The sequence below is a fragment of the Neopelma chrysocephalum genome, unplaced genomic scaffold, assembly GCF_003984885.1.
Source record: "Neopelma chrysocephalum unplaced genomic scaffold, ASM398488v2 Primary Assembly neopelma1_59, whole genome shotgun sequence".
NCBI classification, from domain to species: domain Eukaryota; kingdom Metazoa; phylum Chordata; class Aves; order Passeriformes; family Pipridae; genus Neopelma; species Neopelma chrysocephalum.
The window spans coordinates 28494436-28515061 of NW_020897714.1; the positions used below are offsets into that span (position 1 = coordinate 28494436).

General features: G+C 38.1%; 1 protein-coding gene across 11 annotated transcripts in view; it reads left to right on the forward strand.

Moving 5' to 3' along the window:
• Positions 1 to 8757: 8757 nt before the first annotated feature.
• ERC1 (ELKS/RAB6-interacting/CAST family member 1) overlaps positions 8758 to 20626 on the forward strand; it is a 283422-nt gene continuing 271553 nt past the window's right edge. For all 11 annotated transcript variants that reach the window (XM_027680687.1, XM_027680693.1, XM_027680688.1 and 8 more), the window contains exon 1: positions 8758 to 9581. In XM_027680687.1, the coding sequence (XP_027536488.1) occupies positions 8913 to 9581 (669 nt within the window). In that variant the 5' untranslated portion in view covers positions 8758 to 8912. The remainder of the gene's footprint in view (positions 9582 to 20626) is intronic.

Here is a 20626-nt window from a genome sequence, read left to right on the forward strand (position 1 = left end):
ACTTTTCATCTGTAATATGTGACTAATGGCCTGACTAGCAAAAAAGCAGGTTTTGTATTTACATGGCCTGTACCTATTTGCTGAATTGCAAATCGTGGTGATGAAAGAAACCCTGGTTGGCTTTTTGAGGGGCTTTTGTGTTTTGGTGTGTTTACTTGGTTTTTTTTTCCCTCTGAGTCTACCACTTTCTCAGTTCCTGGAAGCAGTTATCTGTGCTGCTGTATGAATAGAAATATTTCACCATGCTATTGTAAGCAGTGTGTGAGTTCCTCACAATTATTCCTTATTTTGTGAAGCAGGATACTCTCCCATTGTTATCCCTCCTCCCTGTTTTCAAGCCTGTTCCCCCCAAATCCTCTCTTTTGTGTGAGAGATTTGTTACAACACCTACCTGTCTAAGCCACTGATAAATTGTGTTATGTTTAGAGGATCTGGCTTGTTTTAGCTGAGTATGGTTTGATCAGAGATGTGAGTATGGAGGCATGCACGTGGCTTTTAAACTAATTGCTAGAACTAAAACAGCAGTGTGTCTTCTTGACCCTTGCTGGCTACTCTGCCATAAGAGCACCCTGGATGAGGAGGATTCTATCCATTGCTGCCTATTTAAGCCGAGAGTTTAACTCTGTGGCATGCAGTGGACTGCTGTATGGCAGTGGTAGAGCAGGAGATCCTAGAAAATCCAGTGCTGACTTAGCAGAAGTGGTGTTTTCTAGTATGTGATTTATATCAATATTGTTAATGCAACTTTGTTGTCAGGGCGAGATTATGATGGAATTTCTGTAGCTGGAACGTGCTTTGCCTTGCCCAGTGATGTTACCCATGGTGACTTTAGGCTGGCTGTCTACATGGATTCACTAGTGCTTCTAGGTACTTCTGGGCTTCTGAAATATTTTTATTGCTTTTAGCATTTTGTTTCAGCTGTTAGAAAGGGGGTTGTTGGATTTGTGCCACCTTTAGGGAAGAGAGAAACAGCCATGGATACAAACACGTAGTATTTACTGACTTCATACTCTGAAATTCAGGCTATAAACTAACCATACAGTGACAGAAAATAAACATCCACAGGTCTTCAATATTTCAGGTAATTAGAAGAGTGAGAATTATTTTAATCAGTTTATCACTAGGAAGTGATATGTACAGGTTCTGGCTCCTGTTGGTTTTTGTGTTTTGGACCTTGTTTCAAAAGAGAAAGGGCACATGGTAATTTTTTTTCCTCACATCTGCTTTAAATTTAGAGTCTTATAACTGTGTCCCAGTCACTGCACAAAACAAATGCTGATGCATCTACCCAGGTGTCAGTATTAAGAAGGTAGGGCAGGGAGGGACAATGTGGGTCCAGTCTCTGGTAAACCCAGGCAAGAACCAGTTTGAGAATGGTCATATCTGCACCATGTGGTAATCCTTCTGTAACAGATCCAGTCAGGGAATGCTTAAGGCTGTAGGAGAGAATATGTGCTGGGACAGTGTCCAAGACTTCTGCCACACCTGGGAAGCCTTTCAGTGTGATGTCCAGGTAGTGTTAATCAGTATGTGCTCCAGTCTCTGGAGGAAGACAGAGAAGCTTCTGTTTGTGCACAGCAGCTAGAACAGAAAGAACTTGCTTGTGCCACCCGAATTTAGTGACTGTGTTGACTCTTAATACACTGGGTGCAGAACCACTGAAGTCTGACAAGTGAGATGAAGAAAGGCCTTTGGAAATATCAGTAGTGCCTCATGTTCTGCCTCAAGCTGAGACTGACCTCCAGAGCTTGAAGAAAAAAATCCTTATATGCAAGTGGCATATCAGAAAGAGTATATAAATATGGGTAAATAAAGGTTCAGCTGAAATAGATTTATTTGCTATAATAACAGTAAGTCTTTTGTTTTTGTGGTCTTGTTTTTTGGGAAAGAAGATATAAGGGAATGAAACTCTGGTGGAAGTGTACCCTTTATGCTGATATCAAGACTTATGAAGTTATAAGAAACAAAACTTGATGTCAGTTAAGTCTGCTTTTGCAAAGAAACTATTGTAGAGTAGAGTATGTTCTGTCTTCCTTGTTGAGTAAGTAGATCCCATGAAAGGAATTTGTATACTTGTGGGAGACAGATTAACTAGGAAGCTGATGAGTATTTCTGGCTCTTGTTTAGAGACTCACAGGTAGTGTTTTCTGGATGGGCTATCTTGTAGGAATAGGAAGCAGTGATATCTAAAAAGGACAGGTCATCAAGATGTTTCCATGTTGTGTGGTGATTTAAAGTGTATGTGTACCATTTATGCTAACCTTTCAAATGAAAAAACTGTGTAACAGGAAAGTCACTTTATGTTTAGAAACAAAACACTCCCTTGACAAATGACTGCTGTTTTTTTCCTCAAAATGTTAGAGTCGGGGTTGATGACCTGCCTTTTACAAAACATGGGTTTTTTAATATGTCAGAGTCACCTCAAGATTATTGGAGGTTTTTGAGATGCTGTTCTGGGAAGATTTCTCTGTCATGTACATGGGGGAGAATATTTCAATTCCCATCTTCTTATGTTTGGTGAGACAGAACAAAGGCACTGCTACATTCAGTGAACCTGGCAGATGTGCAAGTAGGTGAACTCAATTTAAAAAAAACAAACCAACCACCACCACCATCCCGCAGCTTTTAAAAAGGATTGGATATAAACAGATGGCAGCACTTGGGCTTCTGTTTCTGTGCTATTTAGGAATGAGAATCAATCCTAATATGAACAGTTACTTTTTTGACTTCTTTCTCTCTTAATTTCATTCATCCCTTTTGCTTTCTTGCTATTAAAACCATGAGGATATTTTGATAAGGATAAACAACCCTGAATTCCATGGGTTCAGTGCCTTGTGTCCAGCATTGGCTGGCTTGCAAACAGTTTCCAGAGTAAATTTTCTTCTGTCTTTTTTGTGTGTAATAGTCGTTAAATTATTGTGAAAATTAGTGAGCTTTCTTACCTTCCGAAACTACTCAAAACTGAAATCTATAATATAGCCCTAAGTTAAAGGCTTCAGACTTTCTATATAAAGTAACATAGCAGCCATAGCTTTTGTAACTGTGGTGGTGTGCACTAGGAAGTAACAGGAATTCAATATTTCTCTTGATTAAGACACCTCTAAGTTGTGAATCGTGTCAATTCTCTCATTATACCCACTATCTGGATTCGAGGGTAAAGATATCTGGCAGGGTTTTATTGGAATATAAGCTTTTACTTTTTTTGGAATTCTGTCTTATCTACTGCCTTCTCCTCCCGGTGCTACTCATAGTCCACGTCCTGCTGAGTAATCCAGTCATCCTTATTTGTGATTAGCTCTTCGGGTGTGAATTATGTAAATGGGAACAATTGCTACCTCTGTTAATGAAGCCTAATGTGTCTGCTGCAGACCTTTATCAGATTAAGACGCCTCTTGTGAAGGCTGACTTTGCTTCTATTATAAAACTGAGCTTTCCTTGTGCAGACAGGAATCGGTGGGACAAGAAGTTCTGTCTTCTGGAAGCTGGATAAATGGCTTCCAGTACGCTGCTGGGAGGCACTTAGAGATGTGCCTGCCTGCCTGGTTTGTGATCCCACTGCCCCATTCCTGACTATCAGGCAGTGATACTGTTAAGAGTTGTCTCCATAGATGTTGCTGTCTGTCAGCTGATATCAGTCCTGAACAAAAACTGCAGGAAAGAAATTCAGAGGAAATGTTACTTGCTGAAGGCTGCAGAAGTTATTCCAAAATGCTTTTTGTTTTGACAAATGTAAGCAGGGTTTTTCCTGTATTTCTGCAGTATGTTGTTGTGTATTTGTTTGCTTGCTTACCTAGAAGTAGTTACTGTGGTATTAGTATTTGTCCTGGAGTAGAGGGAGATATGAAAGGCGTTGTATATTTATATGACAGAGAGATCCTCCAGAGGTTAACAAAACTCTCTGTTAATGAATCTTCTGTTTTCTGTCAGCTGTAGCCAGGAATGTCTGCTTTCTGAGCCATTGGTTCACATAAAATACTGCATATAGGGGCTGAGTGTGACAGCATTGGTAAACACATCTCATTTTATTGGATTCTTCATACTGAAGTTGATGTTAATGTGATCCCTGCAGAATTTCTTACTTTTCTACTATGCCTGAATACAACTCTTTTATTGAAAACCGTTAGATCTTTGACAAGACCCATGTTCCTATTCCTGCTCTCTCTCACGTCATAATTGCCTTACAAGCAAATCTGCATGAAGTTGTACAGGTGGCTTTTTACTGTTCTTTCAGTGTTCCAGGGCCTGATGCAGCTTTTGGGCTGCTTTGAATCACTGTTTTCAGTGTGTATGGGTCTGGATATTGGTGTACTTATTGGGTTGGTAGCTGCTTTGCTGTTTTGAAGGAAGCTTAATTCTCCATTGCTTTTCGCTGGCTGACCAGGTTGTTGTAATGAAATAAGTTGCACTGCAGTACATTTAAATGTCTACTGCCAGATTTTAAACTTTTTCCACAGTTCATGGTGTCTGTCTCTGAGTTTTTTGGACAGTCACCTATGATCTGAGAAGACATTTTTCTTAGCTGGCATTCAGGCAGGATGTACTGTTAATTTATCTTAAAATTTTCATGCAGAAAATGTGTTCATAACTGTCCTTTTTCAAACCTTTTTCTACAGTACTGTGTAATTCTCGCCTGTTTTTCTGATGGTCCTTCTTTCAAGCTTTTCCATAATCACTAGATAGCATTTTCCACTAATACTAAAGCAGGTCAGTCATATGTCTTTGTACTTGCAAAGCTGCTGTGCCACTTTCTAGATATCTATATGAAGTTTTTACTTGGGCTGACTTGAATTTTTTAATTTTTTTTTTAAATTTGGCTTGCAGATAGGATACTCTTTGGAAGTTTTTGTTCTCTTATTGAACAGTGAACAAGAGAATTTTGTTTCATAATTTTAAAGGTGTACAAGCTACCTTTGAGGGAAAATGGTTTAGCACTGGCTTCAGCTGTTTTGGTTTTTTTTAACACTTGCAGTTTATAGTTTCTTTCTTTGTAATCTTGGGTAAGGGTTCCTATATTGGCAGAAAAGACCAAAGTTTTCTGAAACCTGGAGAAGAGCTTGCAAATGGAAGGTGGTTTGCACGTTCATGTCACAGTTGGACAGTGTTCCTTGTGGTTACCACCATCTTGTAAGGTTAAGGGATGATTTATTTGTGACTAAAATTAGAGTCAGAGTAGAAGAGGAAAATAGTAACAGTGCTGCATGTTGGCCTCATGAAAGATAAGAGATCATACTTCTGAGATTCCTGGTAAAATGCTAGTGTGGGTCAGAATATTGGAAAACTCTCAACTTTTCTGGTTATGTTGCTATCTGAAAGAAATCTTCCATATACTTTTGCTTGGATTCCAGGCAGAAAAACAGAATTCTTTCTTCTTCCTGATTAATTGGTGCTGTGAATAAGAAAAGACTTTTTTGTCACTTCCTTCACTTTGCTGTTTCCAGGATGAAAGATGTTTTTCCTAGCTTAATTGTCTTAATATTTGCTTCTACAACAAAGTGATATGACTGGGGATAAATGCTACTGGAAAAAAAATGGGGGGAAAAAAGAGTTAAGATTTATTTTGTAACTTTTTTTTTTTCACTTGAACCACTGCAAATCTCTGTGTCAGTGAAAAGTCTGAAACTGGCTGCATATGTGGAAGGGTGTATTTAGTTAACACTTAGGATATTCAGAGCTTTGAAGTCTAACAATGGTGTAATCAAAGTTGTTATTCAAGAAAAATACTGGAGGGTTACATTTGCCTCTTTCCAAAGACTACTTCTCTTCTTAATCTATTGCTTTGGTTTGAAAAGTGGGTGCAGTGTAACGCATGGCAGTGGGAGTAGAGTTGTTCTCCCTGAGTTTCATCGGTGCCAGCTCTGGGAATCCTTCCCATAACCCTGATCAACAGCTATTTCTAGCAGTTGGCTTTCACAGCTTGAAATATTTGATGTTTGTGGAGAAGCAGAGAGGATGGTGCCTACCTGTGAAACAAAGCTTAGAGCTGAATTAGCACGGGACTGGTGTTTCCACTTAGGGTGGATGAGAGCTCACCTGCCTGCCCAGTATAATTGGAGATGGATCCTGCACAGCACCTGCTGTGGTACCAGCTCCTTGCAGCTGCCTGGGAAGCTGCTTTTCTGTCAAGGGTATCAGCCAATTTCATTCTTTGAAAAGTATTAATAGTTCAACAAAACGTTTGCTAAAGCAAGGAGAAAGCAATTCCATGATTTTTCCCATTTTGAGGGTGATGAACTCACTAGAAATGATGTAAAAACTTTTGTGCTCCTCTTGTGTGCTATTAAGGGCTTTACCAGGTGATACTTCTGTGTGCAACAGTGATGTACTTCTAGCAGCTTTTAAACGTAGTGGTTTTGAGGGAAACTGAAACTCATGTAGTAAAACACGTCTGATCTCTTGATTCAAGTTAAACTCATTTAAAGCTGTTAAATGAATGAGTGTTTGCACTGACACTGTGGTGAGTTTTTAGCAAATGAATTAAGTGTTGTGATTTGGATTAATTTTCAGGAGAATCCTCATGAATGCAAGCTCTCAGTTGAATTACTTTATGTAGCGTCTAAGAAATCATATCTGACTTGTTTTGAGAGCTCAAGTGGTGTCACAGCAGCATTTTTAGCATTTTGATGTCTCAAACAGTGGGACTAGTCTGAAATAGCCTTTCTGTTTGGAAGAAGTGTTTTTCTTCCAGATCTGGGGCACAGTGTCTTGCTTATTGAAGCAACTTCGGTGGAACAGTGTAGACTTTGTTACATAGTTTATATTTCTGTACTGTTTTGCATAAGGATATAGACTTGAAATAGAAGAAATGTAACTTGTGTTAAAAAAATAAATCTGTAGGTGTTGCTTTGGTAGATAATTTCAATTATTAATGCTGCTGGTTGTCTTTCTTTGGCTTGTTTTCCTTTACGTATGTGTTTTAAAATATTCTGTAGCAATATTGTTGCTAGCTTTTCTTGTCATTTAAAAAAAAAGAGAGTGAGCACTTGAATGTCTTGAAGTACTCACAAAACAGTATCAGCTTCCATAAGCTTTGTAAAACTGCTCATACCATTGTATCTTCTATGAAATTGTGTGAAAATGAAAAAATGCTGGCTTATTCTGATCTAATTTTCCATTTAAAATTTCAGCTAAACGTTTTAAAACTATTTCTTGCTGTATCTTTTCCTTTACTAACTTTTTATTCTGAAAGGAAAAATCCTGTATCTTTTCTTCATTGGGCTTTTACTTTTTTCCCTTCCAGTATTTTCTGCAATATTGTTTTTTTCTCTTCCCCTCCACCCACTTGCACTATTTCTATATTTTGTAAGTGTATTCCTCTTTTAAACCTAGTCTTTAATCTGCTTGCCCAATTATTATCTCACTAACATGCTATAGGATTTGGAAAAATTGATTCTGAATATCTGTCAAACCTAACTTGTGAACAGAGGGGGCAGCTAGATAAAAGCTGGTGTGAAAGGAAAGATGTTGGGATATATAAGGTGCTGCTGCTCTTTAGACACTGCCCAATATTCTTTCATCTGTTGTGATCAGGAACGTTTCAGTGTTCTAGTTTTTATTTCAGTTGAGGCCAACAGTTACAAGAAATAGTTTACACTGGAAAAAAGCAGGGGGGGGGAAGAGAACTGTATAGTGGGAGTGGTTCTTTAGTGCAGTAGTTTAGTCACAGGAATGGATTTCTTCCCTGTCTCTTGCTTTTCCGCTAGATCTTGACTACTAACCACGGTCCCAACCCCGTGCCCCTGTACTAAAGAGTTCCCTGCCAGCACTTGTACAGCAGCATCATATTGCACTGCAAAAATAAAGAGTTTTATTGCATATGCTGCCAGAGTTCTTGTTTAATGAAAAAGTAGAGGGGAGAAGGAACAGCAGCTTGATGATGTCATACTGTTCTGTGTTTCAGGTCCCTGCTGTTGGAATATTATTTCATGGAATTAATCTGAGCTGGTTAATGAAAAGCATGTTTCAATTGAAATCTTTTCTTAAGCTGAACAAAGATTTGAGTTATTTTAGTTTGAGAAAAAACAAAAGACCAGAACCAGTTTTCAGTGGAGGTGTGATTCTCTTGTTCCTCTTAACCTCGTTGGTTCCACTGCTGTGTGATTGCTGTTCTTTCAGAGTTGCAACTATACTTGCTTAAGCTTTGTGGTCAGTAGTGATTTCATGATTATTCTGAGTTTTGGTTCTGACTTCTGCGTTTGAAGAAAGGCTGACAGCAACACTAATGGGACCTGGTAGTCAAGATCATGATCAGAATCATTTCAGTCCATCCTGTCTTCCCATTTGCAGGATTATTTTCACAGCACAAGGGTTTAGAAAGTGTGTCCTATGGAAGCTAGCAGTGCTTGAAAGAAAAATATACTACTCAGTGGGCTTTTAATTTTGGTTTTCTCTTACTCAGAAAGGTAATAGGTAAAGAATTAGGGCCGATGAGAAACAGAGGAAAAGATTAGGTGGCTTCTGTAGAGTTAGATCATGACCAACAAAATTTTGGCTTGAAAACTGATGGATTCTCTTTCCATTACCTCTTTACTGTGATAGTATAACAACAGAAAAACAAAAACAGAAGTTCCTTTTTGAGTGTAAATATTAGGGTTTAAATAAAACATTTCTGTGAGTGGAAATTAAAAAGATAGTGTAGAAGTACAAAGGTAGTAGAATACACTTTATTCCGGTGTGGGACAAAACATTTGGTGATAAGCTAGGTATTTAATTTGTTACTCCTACTGATACAGTTTTTAATATGTTATTATTATTGATACAGATATGGTCCTGAACATCGTGAGCATGTGACTTTGAAGATGGACAACTGGATCTGTCACAAGTTGTGATTGGCCTTAAGTTGACTTATAACCACTGAAGAACTCTCTCATTCCTGATTTTTGCCTATCTGATTGCCTCACACCACCAGCTTAATCATGTATGGAAGTGCTCGGTCCGTGGGGAAGGTTGAGCCCAGCAACCAGAGTCCAGGGCGTTCACCGAGGCTGCCACGGTCACCACGCCTGGGCCATCGTCGAACCAACAGTACAGGAGGCAGCTCTGGGAGTAGTACTGGGGGTGGCAGTGGGAAAACCCTTTCTATGGAAAATATCCAGTCCTTAAATGCTGCCTATGCTACGTCCGGCCCTATGTATCTAAGTGACCATGAGAACGTGGGTGCAGACACCCCGAAAAGCACCATGACTCTGGGCCGGTCCGGGGGGCGGCTGCCTTACGGTGTTAGGATGACTGCGATGGGGAGCAGCCCTAACATTGCCAGTAGTGGAGTTGCCAGCGATACCATTGCATTTGGGGAGCACCACCTCCCCCCGGTGAGTATGGCATCCACTGTGCCTCACTCGCTGCGCCAGGCTAGGGATAACACCATCATGGATCTGCAGACACAACTCAAAGAAGTGCTAAGGGAAAACGATCTGCTTCGCAAGGACGTAGAGGTGAAGGAAAGCAAGCTGAGTTCTTCCATGAATAGCATCAAGACCTTCTGGAGTCCTGAGCTAAAAAAGGAGAGGGCTCTGAGGAAAGATGAAGCGTCAAAAATCACCATTTGGAAGGAACAATATAGAGTTTTGCAAGAAGAAAACCAGGTTTGTCATCTAATGTCACGGTTGTGTTAGTGTGGTAGCATGATTAAATGAGTTTAATAAACTTGCATGTCACATTTAAGCAGCTAAATGAGATCGGTGCTTTTCTTGGGTAATTGATGTGGGTGAGACGTGTTTTTAACTTGCAAGCCTCTTTTTAAATGTTTCTTGTCAGACTTGTAAGCCACCTCTTGAGTGCCTGTCTCTCCTTGGGTGTCATGTGGGTTTTTTTCCTGGGACTGGTACTAATCACGTGGTTTCCTTGGGAAAGTATGTTACCCTGTTCATAATTAATATTTTCGTACCGTTTACCTCTTGAAGCATTCTCTGAGGTGCAGAATGTACTAACTGCTGACCCCAAATACAACTGAACTGTTGCTGAATTTTGATGGATTGCCCTTAAAACAAAGTTCAAGTTACACTGGTCTTACTTTAGACGTAAAACCTCCAGACCTGCAGTTTTCACACACAGATATAAATTGTTTGCTTGGCTACATTTAAGTAACGCTGTTTTCTACATGCTCATCTGTTTTTTTATTATAAGCTGTGTGTATCTTGTGCAACTCTCACAGAACACCCTATGGGTTTTTTTGTAGTGGTCTGGCTAGTTACAGAATAGGCAGAAGAACAGAGAGTCTGGGGTGTCTGGGTCTTTTGTCTTGTCCATCTTAAAAGCATCTCCAACTTAGAATAAAACTGAGAGGCTGATTAAAGTTGAGGTCTCTTTGTAGTCTGTTCCTCTTATTAAAAGCCTTTTTCAAGTTTTCTCACCTAGACCTTCTTGCTATCTTAATCCTGAAGTAACTACTTGTCTTTGAGTTAGCATCCTCCTCTTCAGTTGTTTCTGGCCAAATGTGAATTAGGCATCTCTCTGGACTCTCAGGTCATAAAACTCACCACTCTTAATGGAAAATGGGCCTGGCACCCAGCTCCATAAGTTCCCTGAAATGTAAATCAGCTTTCACCATGGCAAAATTACTTTCCCTACTGAGCTTTTTAACTATCCAAGAACGTTTAATGAAATAGTTTCCATAATTCAAGCGTGATCATGTTCTTGTAGGTCTTAAGGTATAGTTGCTATTTTAGGGAACGCTTTTTGTAAGGTTTGCTTTAGAATGTGGAAGGAGAGGGGAAACTGTTGGAGGAAAAGGATAGTGCTGGCAGTACTCCACATGTTGTACTCTACTTTCAGGTGACCTGTCTTAAATAGTAAATTCCTTTTGGTTAATGGTACTCTGCTACACTGAATATTTCTGCGATTTTCTTTTCACTTCTTAAAGTACTTAGTTGAAGAAAGTAAGTTGCTTTTCCCAAGGTAGTAAGAAATAATTTAATGAACCTGTCATGTGGTTTTACAGGTGTATACTTACTAAATGGTAAGTATCACAACATGGGGTTTGTTAAGGTGTGTGACGTTTCGTATCCGTTTTTGTGTGTCTTCTTGGAGTGCAGAAAACCTGCAGTTAAATAATTTCTATTGTAAAAGTTGGACTTGTTTAGAAGGAGTAACACAGTGAAAATTTTAGTTAGAGTGGTACAGTACCAGGATAATATGTGGAATGTCATTCACTCAACTTTCTGGTGCTCTTTGTTGCAGGTAAGTCTTTTAATTCTCAAATTCTTTTCATTTTTAATCCTGTTTTCATATTGAAGAGAATGTCTTGGAATATAGTAACTTTTTTTTTTCTGAAATCAGTTTTGACATTTGAAGACGCTTTCAGTATCTTACAAGAAAAACCCAATGAGTATATGGCTTAGAATGGATTAAGCAATTACTAAATATGAATAGATTAGAGAACAGTGATTACTCTATCTTAGATTTTTTTTTTTCTTGTCTTTCTTTTATCCCCTAATTAAACATTTACAGATATTTCTAGGTTGCTGTTCTCAAGGCAATCACTGTAATTACTACCACACTGGTAGAATTGTATAACTTTGGTCCAAAAATAAGAAGGGTGCAATTTAAAAGTAAAAGGGTATTATTGCAATGAGCTGTAAAAACTAAGAATGCTAATTAATAGATTATAGTTAGCTAACAGTGTGACCTAATTAAACTCTGAATTCATTGTGTCTTCTATAGCCTTTTGGAGTTGGTCACTTCAGTCCTTTATATGGAAGATCAGTTTAATAGGATTTTCTTTAATTGAACAGACTTCTCTGTTTAGACTCTGAACAAGAGATTTCCCTGATCTCTTGGGGGACCAGAAAAATCTCCTCGTTACCCCTCCAGCCTCCCCCTAAAATGAGTTCTAGTATAATTGCAGGAACTGGAGTTTTAGACTTCAATACGAGTATTGCACGTGCACTACTTGTGCTTTAAATGAAGTTTATTTCAGGCCAATTGCATTGTTAAAAATTGACTCAGCTCGTGGAGCCAAGCTGCTGGCTGACTCATGCCATTATCTGATAGTCATCTCAATCTCTTTCCTGTGGTCATGGCTCTTTATTCCTTTACACACACTTGATTGTCACTGATTGTATTTTGTTTGGTTATTTTTTTTTTATTGTGCTTCTTGTCACCTCAACTTGAATGATTGAATTGACCCTTTGCTTTGGAAGTTGTTACCCCTGAAAAGCCTTCTGTGAATAAACGCACTGGTGTGTTCGGGTTCTTTTTCCTGTTTTTTGGGAACTTGTGCAAATAAGTCATTATTGACTATTGATGTATTGCTTACTGGTTTCTAGGAAATTTTCTGGATTTGATAAAGCTCAGAGAATGAACAGGGAGATGAAGGAGCATGCTACCTGTCCTGAGACAGTCACATCCTTTTGTTTGGTTGTCCTCTTAGGGCAGTAGGTAGCAGGGACATCTTGGATATAACAGTGAGAATGTCATGCACATGGTTCTCTGTAGCTCTCACCTGGGTGTAGAGTGCTTTAGTCTTGCTCAGCTGTGGTCTGTTCCCCAGCTGTGGTGCAGCATCAGCTACTCTGAGCAAATAGTTCAGCTGGGCAGTATGCTGAGCTTTATTTTTGTCCTTTGTTACCGATTTTGAACAGACAAAGTCCTTTCTTTTCATAAATGGGGAGTGTTATTGTCCTCTCGTTTTGAAGAGCTCAAAACTAAACATGGAAAGTATTCCTCTAGTTAACAGAGATTCTTGAAAAAACACAATAGTTCTCAGTGCAATGTGGATTAGTTAACCAATCATACTTTGCAAGAAGCCAAAAGAAGAGTGCAAATAGTTTCTCAGTTATGCAAACCCGTGCATATTCAAGGAGAAACTGATGAAACCAGTAAACAGGAGCTTGGTTTTGGCTTGGTATTACTCTCCTCAGCATGCTTTAGTAGGAACTGTATTTTTCTGATTTGAAGAATAATTTTTTTTTTAATGTGTGTGGTTTAAAGTTTCCCTGGAAACCTCTTCATCAGAAGCCAGAAGAGGAAAGAAAAGAGAGTGAGTATGTTTTGCACTGTAATAGAAAGAGTTTGCCTAAAAACTGAATAGTGGTGGATGATGTGAAACTCCAGAACAAAGGAATTCCTCTCAATTCAAACTTGCTGATAACAAGGTGTTTGTCTCTCAAAATAGGTAGTGCAATGCAAGTTTGATGTCTAACACCCTGCATTGAAATTTCCCACATTTGACTGATCTGCATTTAAGATCTGATTTATATTTCAGCTAAAATAGTGTGGTACTGCTGAAAACATCTTTTTGCTTTGATGCATTTCTGTGGTCTTTTTGTGGTCAGAGACCTTGGATGTCTGAGTGAGAGAGTTTAACCAAGAAAATACTCCTGAAAGGAATTTCACCTTGCTTTTGGGGTAAGCCCTTGAAGACATGATTCTACTTTATTGTGATGGAGAAGTGGGAGGGATGTACTCCAGCATTTCATCAGTGCTCTTCTCCAGAGTCAGAAGTACTCTCCATTTCATAGTAGCGTGCAACGAGCATCTCGGTTTTTAAAATATAGTTGTCCATGTGTTAGTCTCTGAAATGTTGGGTGCTGCTGTTCTGAGACTGGCTGAGCTTCTAAGGAGTACATTCTTCCTCTGAAAATCAGATCAATTCTCACTTCTCCATTGATTTAATTTTTTTTGTTTTTTTCAATTATATATTAAAAAAAAGTTTTGGTATGTCTTAGTACTGTGTCATTCTAATACTAGTACCATTCCTGAGTTAGTTATTAGTTTATAGAAAGCTAAGCTTTCTTCCATTATGGATGTTTAATTGTGCAGTATGTGGTTCCTTAGGCATGGCTTAAAGGCATTATCTGTAGCCCACAGCATTACACTTAAATAATTCTTTCACTGGCAGATGTCTGTCGGCTTTCTAGAATGCTACCAGCTTTAAGGTTCCTTCTGTCTTTCCCTAGTTGCAGCATGAAATGATAACTTAATTCTCTCTTAGAATAACTCAAGACTACTTCCTCAAGAGTGCTTGATATCTGAGGCATTTATGAAGTTGCAGCACTTTGCAGCGACTTCAAAAATTGTCATCTAATCACCCGAGAGATGGGCCTTCTGTGTTCTGTCTTTTTTTTTCAATTCTATAAGGAAATAAAATTAAGACTTTTTATACTTTGAGCTGTAGCATGGGCTGAACAGCTGGTCTCTACTTGATCCATTAAACATATAAGGGGAATACTACTAACTTAAAAGCAGCTTGTAATAAAACGGGTGACGTCAGTGGTATGGCTGAACTTAGCATTTAACTGAGCTTTTTCTGCTGTTAAGCTGGGGGAGAATTTACTTGAAATTTTGCAGAACTTACAGCAGACTCTTTCTGCTATAATTCTTTCTCCACTGTGTTATGGGACTGTTCAGACATTATACTCCCAGCTAGGTTTGCAATGTGTTATTCTACCATTTAGTGTGTATATTCATGAAAAGTCTTGTTTATGTAACTGTATTTCTCTAGAAGCCATTGTCCCTTTCAGCCTTATTGTAATTCTGGTATTTGAGTTACTATTTTTTTTCCCCTAAGGGTTCTTACATTCTAAAGTATGGACTAGGTGGCTATAAACTGTATAAGGCTTCATTTTAGTTACTTAGTGAACAGTTACTAATCATAGATGATGGCAATAGATGAAATTATAGTTCATTTTCAGTGGTCTTGTACTGATGTTATAGCTTCCTAATGCCAAATCCAGTATTCTCTTGTGTCTTCCTTACCTTATTGATTGAAGTAGAAAGGAGAGGAGCACTTTACATGGAACTGCCATTCCATGGAAACAAGATTGAAGTTATACTAGTAATACTCATGACAATCTTCATGTATACCTCCAGGACCAAGAGCTGAGATAGAGCTTTTTTGAACTCCTTTCAATTCAGTGATATTAGGAAGCCTCACAGACTTGCAGATGATACAGCAGAGTGGGCTGCTGTTGGTTGGAAAGAATAGGGTTTTTTTCAGCAAAGTAGGTATCTAAGATCCTGTTAATAGTCCATATAATGCTCAAGACATTAGTAAAACAAGGAAACTTTTGTGTTTAGGATAAATATTTGTATGTATATGTATATTCTGAGATAAGAGACCAAAAGAGTTTAGAGGGGACATTTCTGTACTCTAAAAGTGATGACTGTATTGGATAGTTCATCAAGAGTACTCATGCCAGCTCTCTGAACTAGTATTTGAAGCAAGAAATATTGTGAAATGACACTGTAGGCTCAGCTGGCAGGGAGGGAATAAGAGAATAAACTTGGTAGTGCTCTAGATGTTTCAGTTTGCAACTCCTTTGAATTAATTTTCTAGATACACTTGTGTTTAGTGGACACAATCAAATACAAGTGTTTTCAGTCATAGTGATTTGAACTCCTCAACAGAAATCAGATTACAATAGCTTGTCAGCAGGTAAGCATAGGCAGTTGAGATTACACGATTTTTTTTGCTTGCATGGATAATGCTTTGTAGTTTTTCCGTATAATTTTTGCCATAATCCATTGAACACAGGGAAAAATGGCTGCATCAGCTAAATGTAGTGGATCATAGTTGTATCTCTGGTTTTTTGTCTGAAGATAACAATCACTAGACCTGGAAAAGAAAGTCTTTTCAGCAAAACTTAAGTTTCATAACCCAGAAGGTTCTACATAAGTGTGTTTTTACATAGCATTTTCAGATTTATATTGGATCCTCTTGGAAAGGTCAGAGTCACCATCTGTAGTGGAAAAAATACAAGGACAAAATGTATTTAGTTTCCTTCTGTGTTGATACTAGTTGTTCTATGTAAGTGATCTGCTTAGTGTTTGCAGTAGTAGAACCTTGGACTGTGAAGCAGAAATGGATGGTTATATCAGCAGCCTTGAGAAGCAGGTAGCAATGATGTGAAGTACCATTGTAACTTAGAGATCATAGTAATCCACCCAAAACACCCTTGCTTTAGGGATAATTTTGCTTCTGAGAAATATTAAATTGTCTACCTTTAGCCAAGAAAACTTTAACTTTTTCTTTGTATTTATAATCTCGGATTATACATTAAAAACTTTTGTACTGTTTGGGAGAAATTGGGGCATACCAATGTACATCATGTTTTGCAGTTGCAGAGTCAGTGTTTATATTTAAACCATGAAGAAAAGAAAGCAGGGATCTGTTGTCAATATCTAGATCAGAATTTAAAGAGATTTCATGGTAATTTGAATTTTTGTCATTTGACTTCCATTAAGAAGGTCTTCTTATGGATTCACTGTAGGAAGAGACTGGATTCTTTAAAAAAACAACCTATGACCTCCCAAGCAATACATGAGCCCCCCCATTCAAAAAAACAACCACCAAAAGAAAAATCTGCCCCCCCCAAACCAAATGAAAACCAAAAATCCCAAACCAACCAACCAAGAAACCAAACCCCAACCCCCCAAAAGCATAAAATAGTTTTCTATTGCATGTGTGCTCACTGAAACGAGCGTATCAAGTGCCAAATACTGGCACAGAACACCATTCAGGGTGCTTCTAGTGATCATTGCTTTAGAAATTGGAGGAGTTAAACTCATATATAACAGTTACAGGAATAAATACCACGTGACTGGCTTCTTCAGTTTAATTTTAGCAACTTGGTTTGTAAACTGGAATGCTAAGTAATATACAATCATCAGTAAACCTTAGATCTTGATGCCTGTTGCATTTAAGCTGTTTTCTGATCTGTATACAAGCTTTTATTTTTTTTTAATTTATATACTGCTGCTTATTCCTATTGTTTAAATTGTTAAGGTGTGTGTGTAGTGGGCTGCTTTTGCTCTTCCCTGGGTATCGGAGCTTCTGGTCCAGGAGCCCCTTGAAACAGAGATAAATATAGTCCTTGCTGCACTATGCTGCATGCAGTTCCTGTATGGATTGCTTTTAAAATCTAATGATGGTTATCACTATTTTGGAAAATAAATAGTATAAGTCAACAAAAGTGGGCAGTTGTTTGGAGTCAGTTAAGTTCTTCCAGAATTTGATTCTACAACATCAGAAGTAATTTAAATGCAGTATGTAGTTTCCTAATCATCTTGGGCAGTTCATGGCAAGCATGGAAAATAAGATCAGGTCATAGGGGTGTGAGGACTTTTTGAATTTCGTGTGTAACACAATGAAAATACACTACTTATTGAGGGAGGGAGGAAAGGGTGAAGATCATCTGTCCAATAAAAAGGTATTTTTTGATGCTCTGCAAATATAGCAGAGAGGTGGAAACTAAACTTTACTTTTTTAAAGGGTGCTTTGTTTAATGCCTGTTCCTGTATGACATCTGCATTGTAATCAGGTTCTGTGGTATTGTTATGCATTTCTGTTTCTACAGTGGTACACTCTTCTGCTTCTTCCCCTCTCCTCCCCCTTCACATCCCCTGCTTCAGTGGGCTGGAGAGAGGAACAGGGAGACAGCCTAGCTTTGGAAAAACAAGCAAGTAATAAATGGTAATCCAAAATTAACTAAGCCTCGCTGGTATCTGTATCAAAGCTAAGTATGGTTGCATTTTTTCCTGGACGATATGTACTACATCATCATGTTCTCATGAGCAGCACTATCGAGGAGCAGGCACTTCACTAAATACTCTTTCACTGCCTAAAATGTTTTACAGATGCAGGCCTTCCGTGAGAAAGTATGCTTGACATTAAATTTATGGATTTTTTGATCCTTCTTGTCAGATGATAAGGTACCAGCTACCTTGGGTTGTTAACTTTTGTGAACAGATGGTCTTCTAATTATATGTTGATGTGGATTCCAAAGAATACAGGGCCATGAATTTCTTCTGATGCTTCTTGTCACTTGTTTCTGAGATTAAAACAAGTCAGCACATAAACCACCACCATTTGGAGATGAAAATCTTTTTTCTTCAGGTATTTTGTACAGGATCTGGTTCTTCCATAGTAGTTGATTGTTCCTGGCATTAAAAAACCCCCCACATATACATATTACTATAAATAAAATATCTTAATATATAATATCTTAATATATTTGTAGCTTCTGGCATTAATTTATATATATAAAAACATATATATATAAACATATATATACACACACACAGACACACATAAATCCTACCCTTTTTTAATGCAGTGTGATGAGACTTACATACCTTTTTCCCTTACAGAAATCATGACATTGATGTCTGAGTAATGCTCTGAATTTTAGTGGAATCATGTCTTAGATGAAAAATACTTATTTTTGACTGAGGGGGAGGGAAAAGCTTTCTGAACACTTATTTTGTTGTAGCATGTTGCCTTTGAGCAATCTTGCACCTGCAGGTCCTCGTCTCAGGCTTAACCAATTGTTAGACTTGTTCTTTTGGACCAGGGAGAAGCCCTGACGCTGAAGACAGTGATGTGTTCTACAGTAGACCTCCTGTCTTGCTGTGAGAAAACAAAGCTTTTTAATTTTTTTTTATGTTGTTTTACTATTTGGCATAATTTATTGGACTTTACGCATTATAAGCGGATGTCAGTTCTTGGATGAACAGAAACAAACCATGAAGGAACAAAAGTAACTTGAGATAACTAGAGCTTTTCTGATTAGAGAGGCAAGATACCCACGCAGCTTATTGCAGCATCTGATCTCACAGCTAGAAGCCTCCACCAGGCTTATTGTTACATCTGTGTCTCTTTTGAGAGATGGAAACATTTAACACTGAACAGTTTGGTTTACTAAAGGATTCATGGCATCATACCAAAGCTCTTAAAATGTTACAAATGTAAAAAGCAACACAGCTAAGAAACACCAACCTGCTTGGAAAGTACCGCTTCACTGTAGAAGATGCTAATCCTCCATAGTCAATTAATGCCTTGGATCTGATCTAAAGAAGCAGTTGGTTGATGAGAAAGACACTGTCCTTAGGAGTGGTCATACTTCTGTATTTGGCATCAACTAAAAATGTACACAGGAAGTTCCTGGAAAGTGGTTTTGGCTTCTATGGCAAGAGATTTCGGGGTTTCTCTGCTGGGGGAGGGAAGTACATCTATGGAGAGGATAACAAAAGCTTTAGTCTGAGGATTAGTGTTAATTAGTGAAACAATGAATCCAAGAATAATCCTAGAAAAAGGAAATGGGCAGAAAGAACAAGCATAGTAAAGGCTTTTACTTAGGTTGTTAGGAAATGCTCTGCTCTGTAGTGGAGACTTAGGAAGTAACTGCCTTATTTCCCTCGATTGGATAAATGTGGAGAATCAGATTGCTCAGTGATTCATTATTCATGTCGGTTCAGTTTAGGAGTACAAATGACAGTGTTGTGTTTACTAGGTGCAGCAGAATTAAATACCAGTATTCCAGTGTTTTTCAGATTATGCTGCTCAATAACTCTGATGAGGAAGGAGAAGAACTTTGGGAAAGGGCAGAGGTAAAAATCTAGATAATTCTTTGATCTGACCAAGTATGGTGTATTTCTGTGGTTTACATTAGCATAGCAAATTTATGTACTTTTCCGAAATCTTCTTTTTGTGTGTGCATATGCTAATTTTAACAGATGTAGTTGCTGCTGAAGATTAATAATTTATCCTAAGTAATTGTACAAAAGACCTACAACCATAGGTGTGCTTTTCTTTTTTGAGGATAGAGGAATTTCCCAGCCTTCGTTAGCCTGTGTATCAGTTGAGTAAAGTCAAATTATTCTGTCTATGGAAGCTTTGATTTGGAACATGATATTTAAGCCTTTCTCCCTCAGCAGTATCTGATGGGTCAGGTTTTGCCATATGGTGGTGAGGCTGTTAATGTGTAACCATTTTAATAGATCTGTGAGCTTAGTTACTCAAAGGAGGGACCTTTCTAAGAAAGGTATGCTTTCATATGAGAAAGTAAATAGTGTGCTATGTATGTGCAGTCAACAGCATCTTTTATGGGTGAATAAAAATAAACAGCATTTTTTGATCCTCTTTCAGAGGGTGTTTGGACCTTCTAATCGCTTTGCTATGACTGGAAGGCTCAGAAAAAAAAATGGAATTATCTGCAGTAACTTATTTGTCAGGAGGGAAACCAAAAAATCACCTTGCAAGAAAATGAATTAATCCAGACTTCTCTTAACACTGAATTAATTTTGGTATGAACTAGAAACTGGTTTTGATAGAAAGTTTTAAGAAGTATGCTTTGGCCGTGATTTGTGAGAAGCTCTGTGCGCATTCCTGGCCAAAGAGTTGAATTAAATGTGGGTAGTGCTGTGTGTGCTCAGGTTATGATTTGTAATACTTTCTGCAGTTGTGTAACACTCTAGTGAGATCCTTGTACTACTTCCACTACTAATTAATCCTTTTTAAGCCATTTTAGTTGGAAATAGTATACCTTCAAATTGCTTTTACAAAACCCATCTTACTTTTTTTGAGCTTTTTTGTTTTAAGGCAATAAATATGTTTACGTGACGTTAAAATTGGGCTTTGCACTTAACATAACAATTGAACAAGTTTGGTCCTACTGCTGTTACACTCTCTCTCCCCAGTCCTCCTAGAAGTGAGATTCAAAATCCAACTTTTGTGATTTAAAGAAGGTTCCAGGTTACCATTTCTATCCAGGAAAAGCTTTTACTTTTTTTTATTCTGCTAAAGCTGGGCATGCATTCAAGACTTGCCTTCTAAAACTACATGCTGTGTTTTCTCAGTGTAAAATCCATTTAGTGTGTACTTATTCAGAAGTTATTCCTCTCCTTCTTT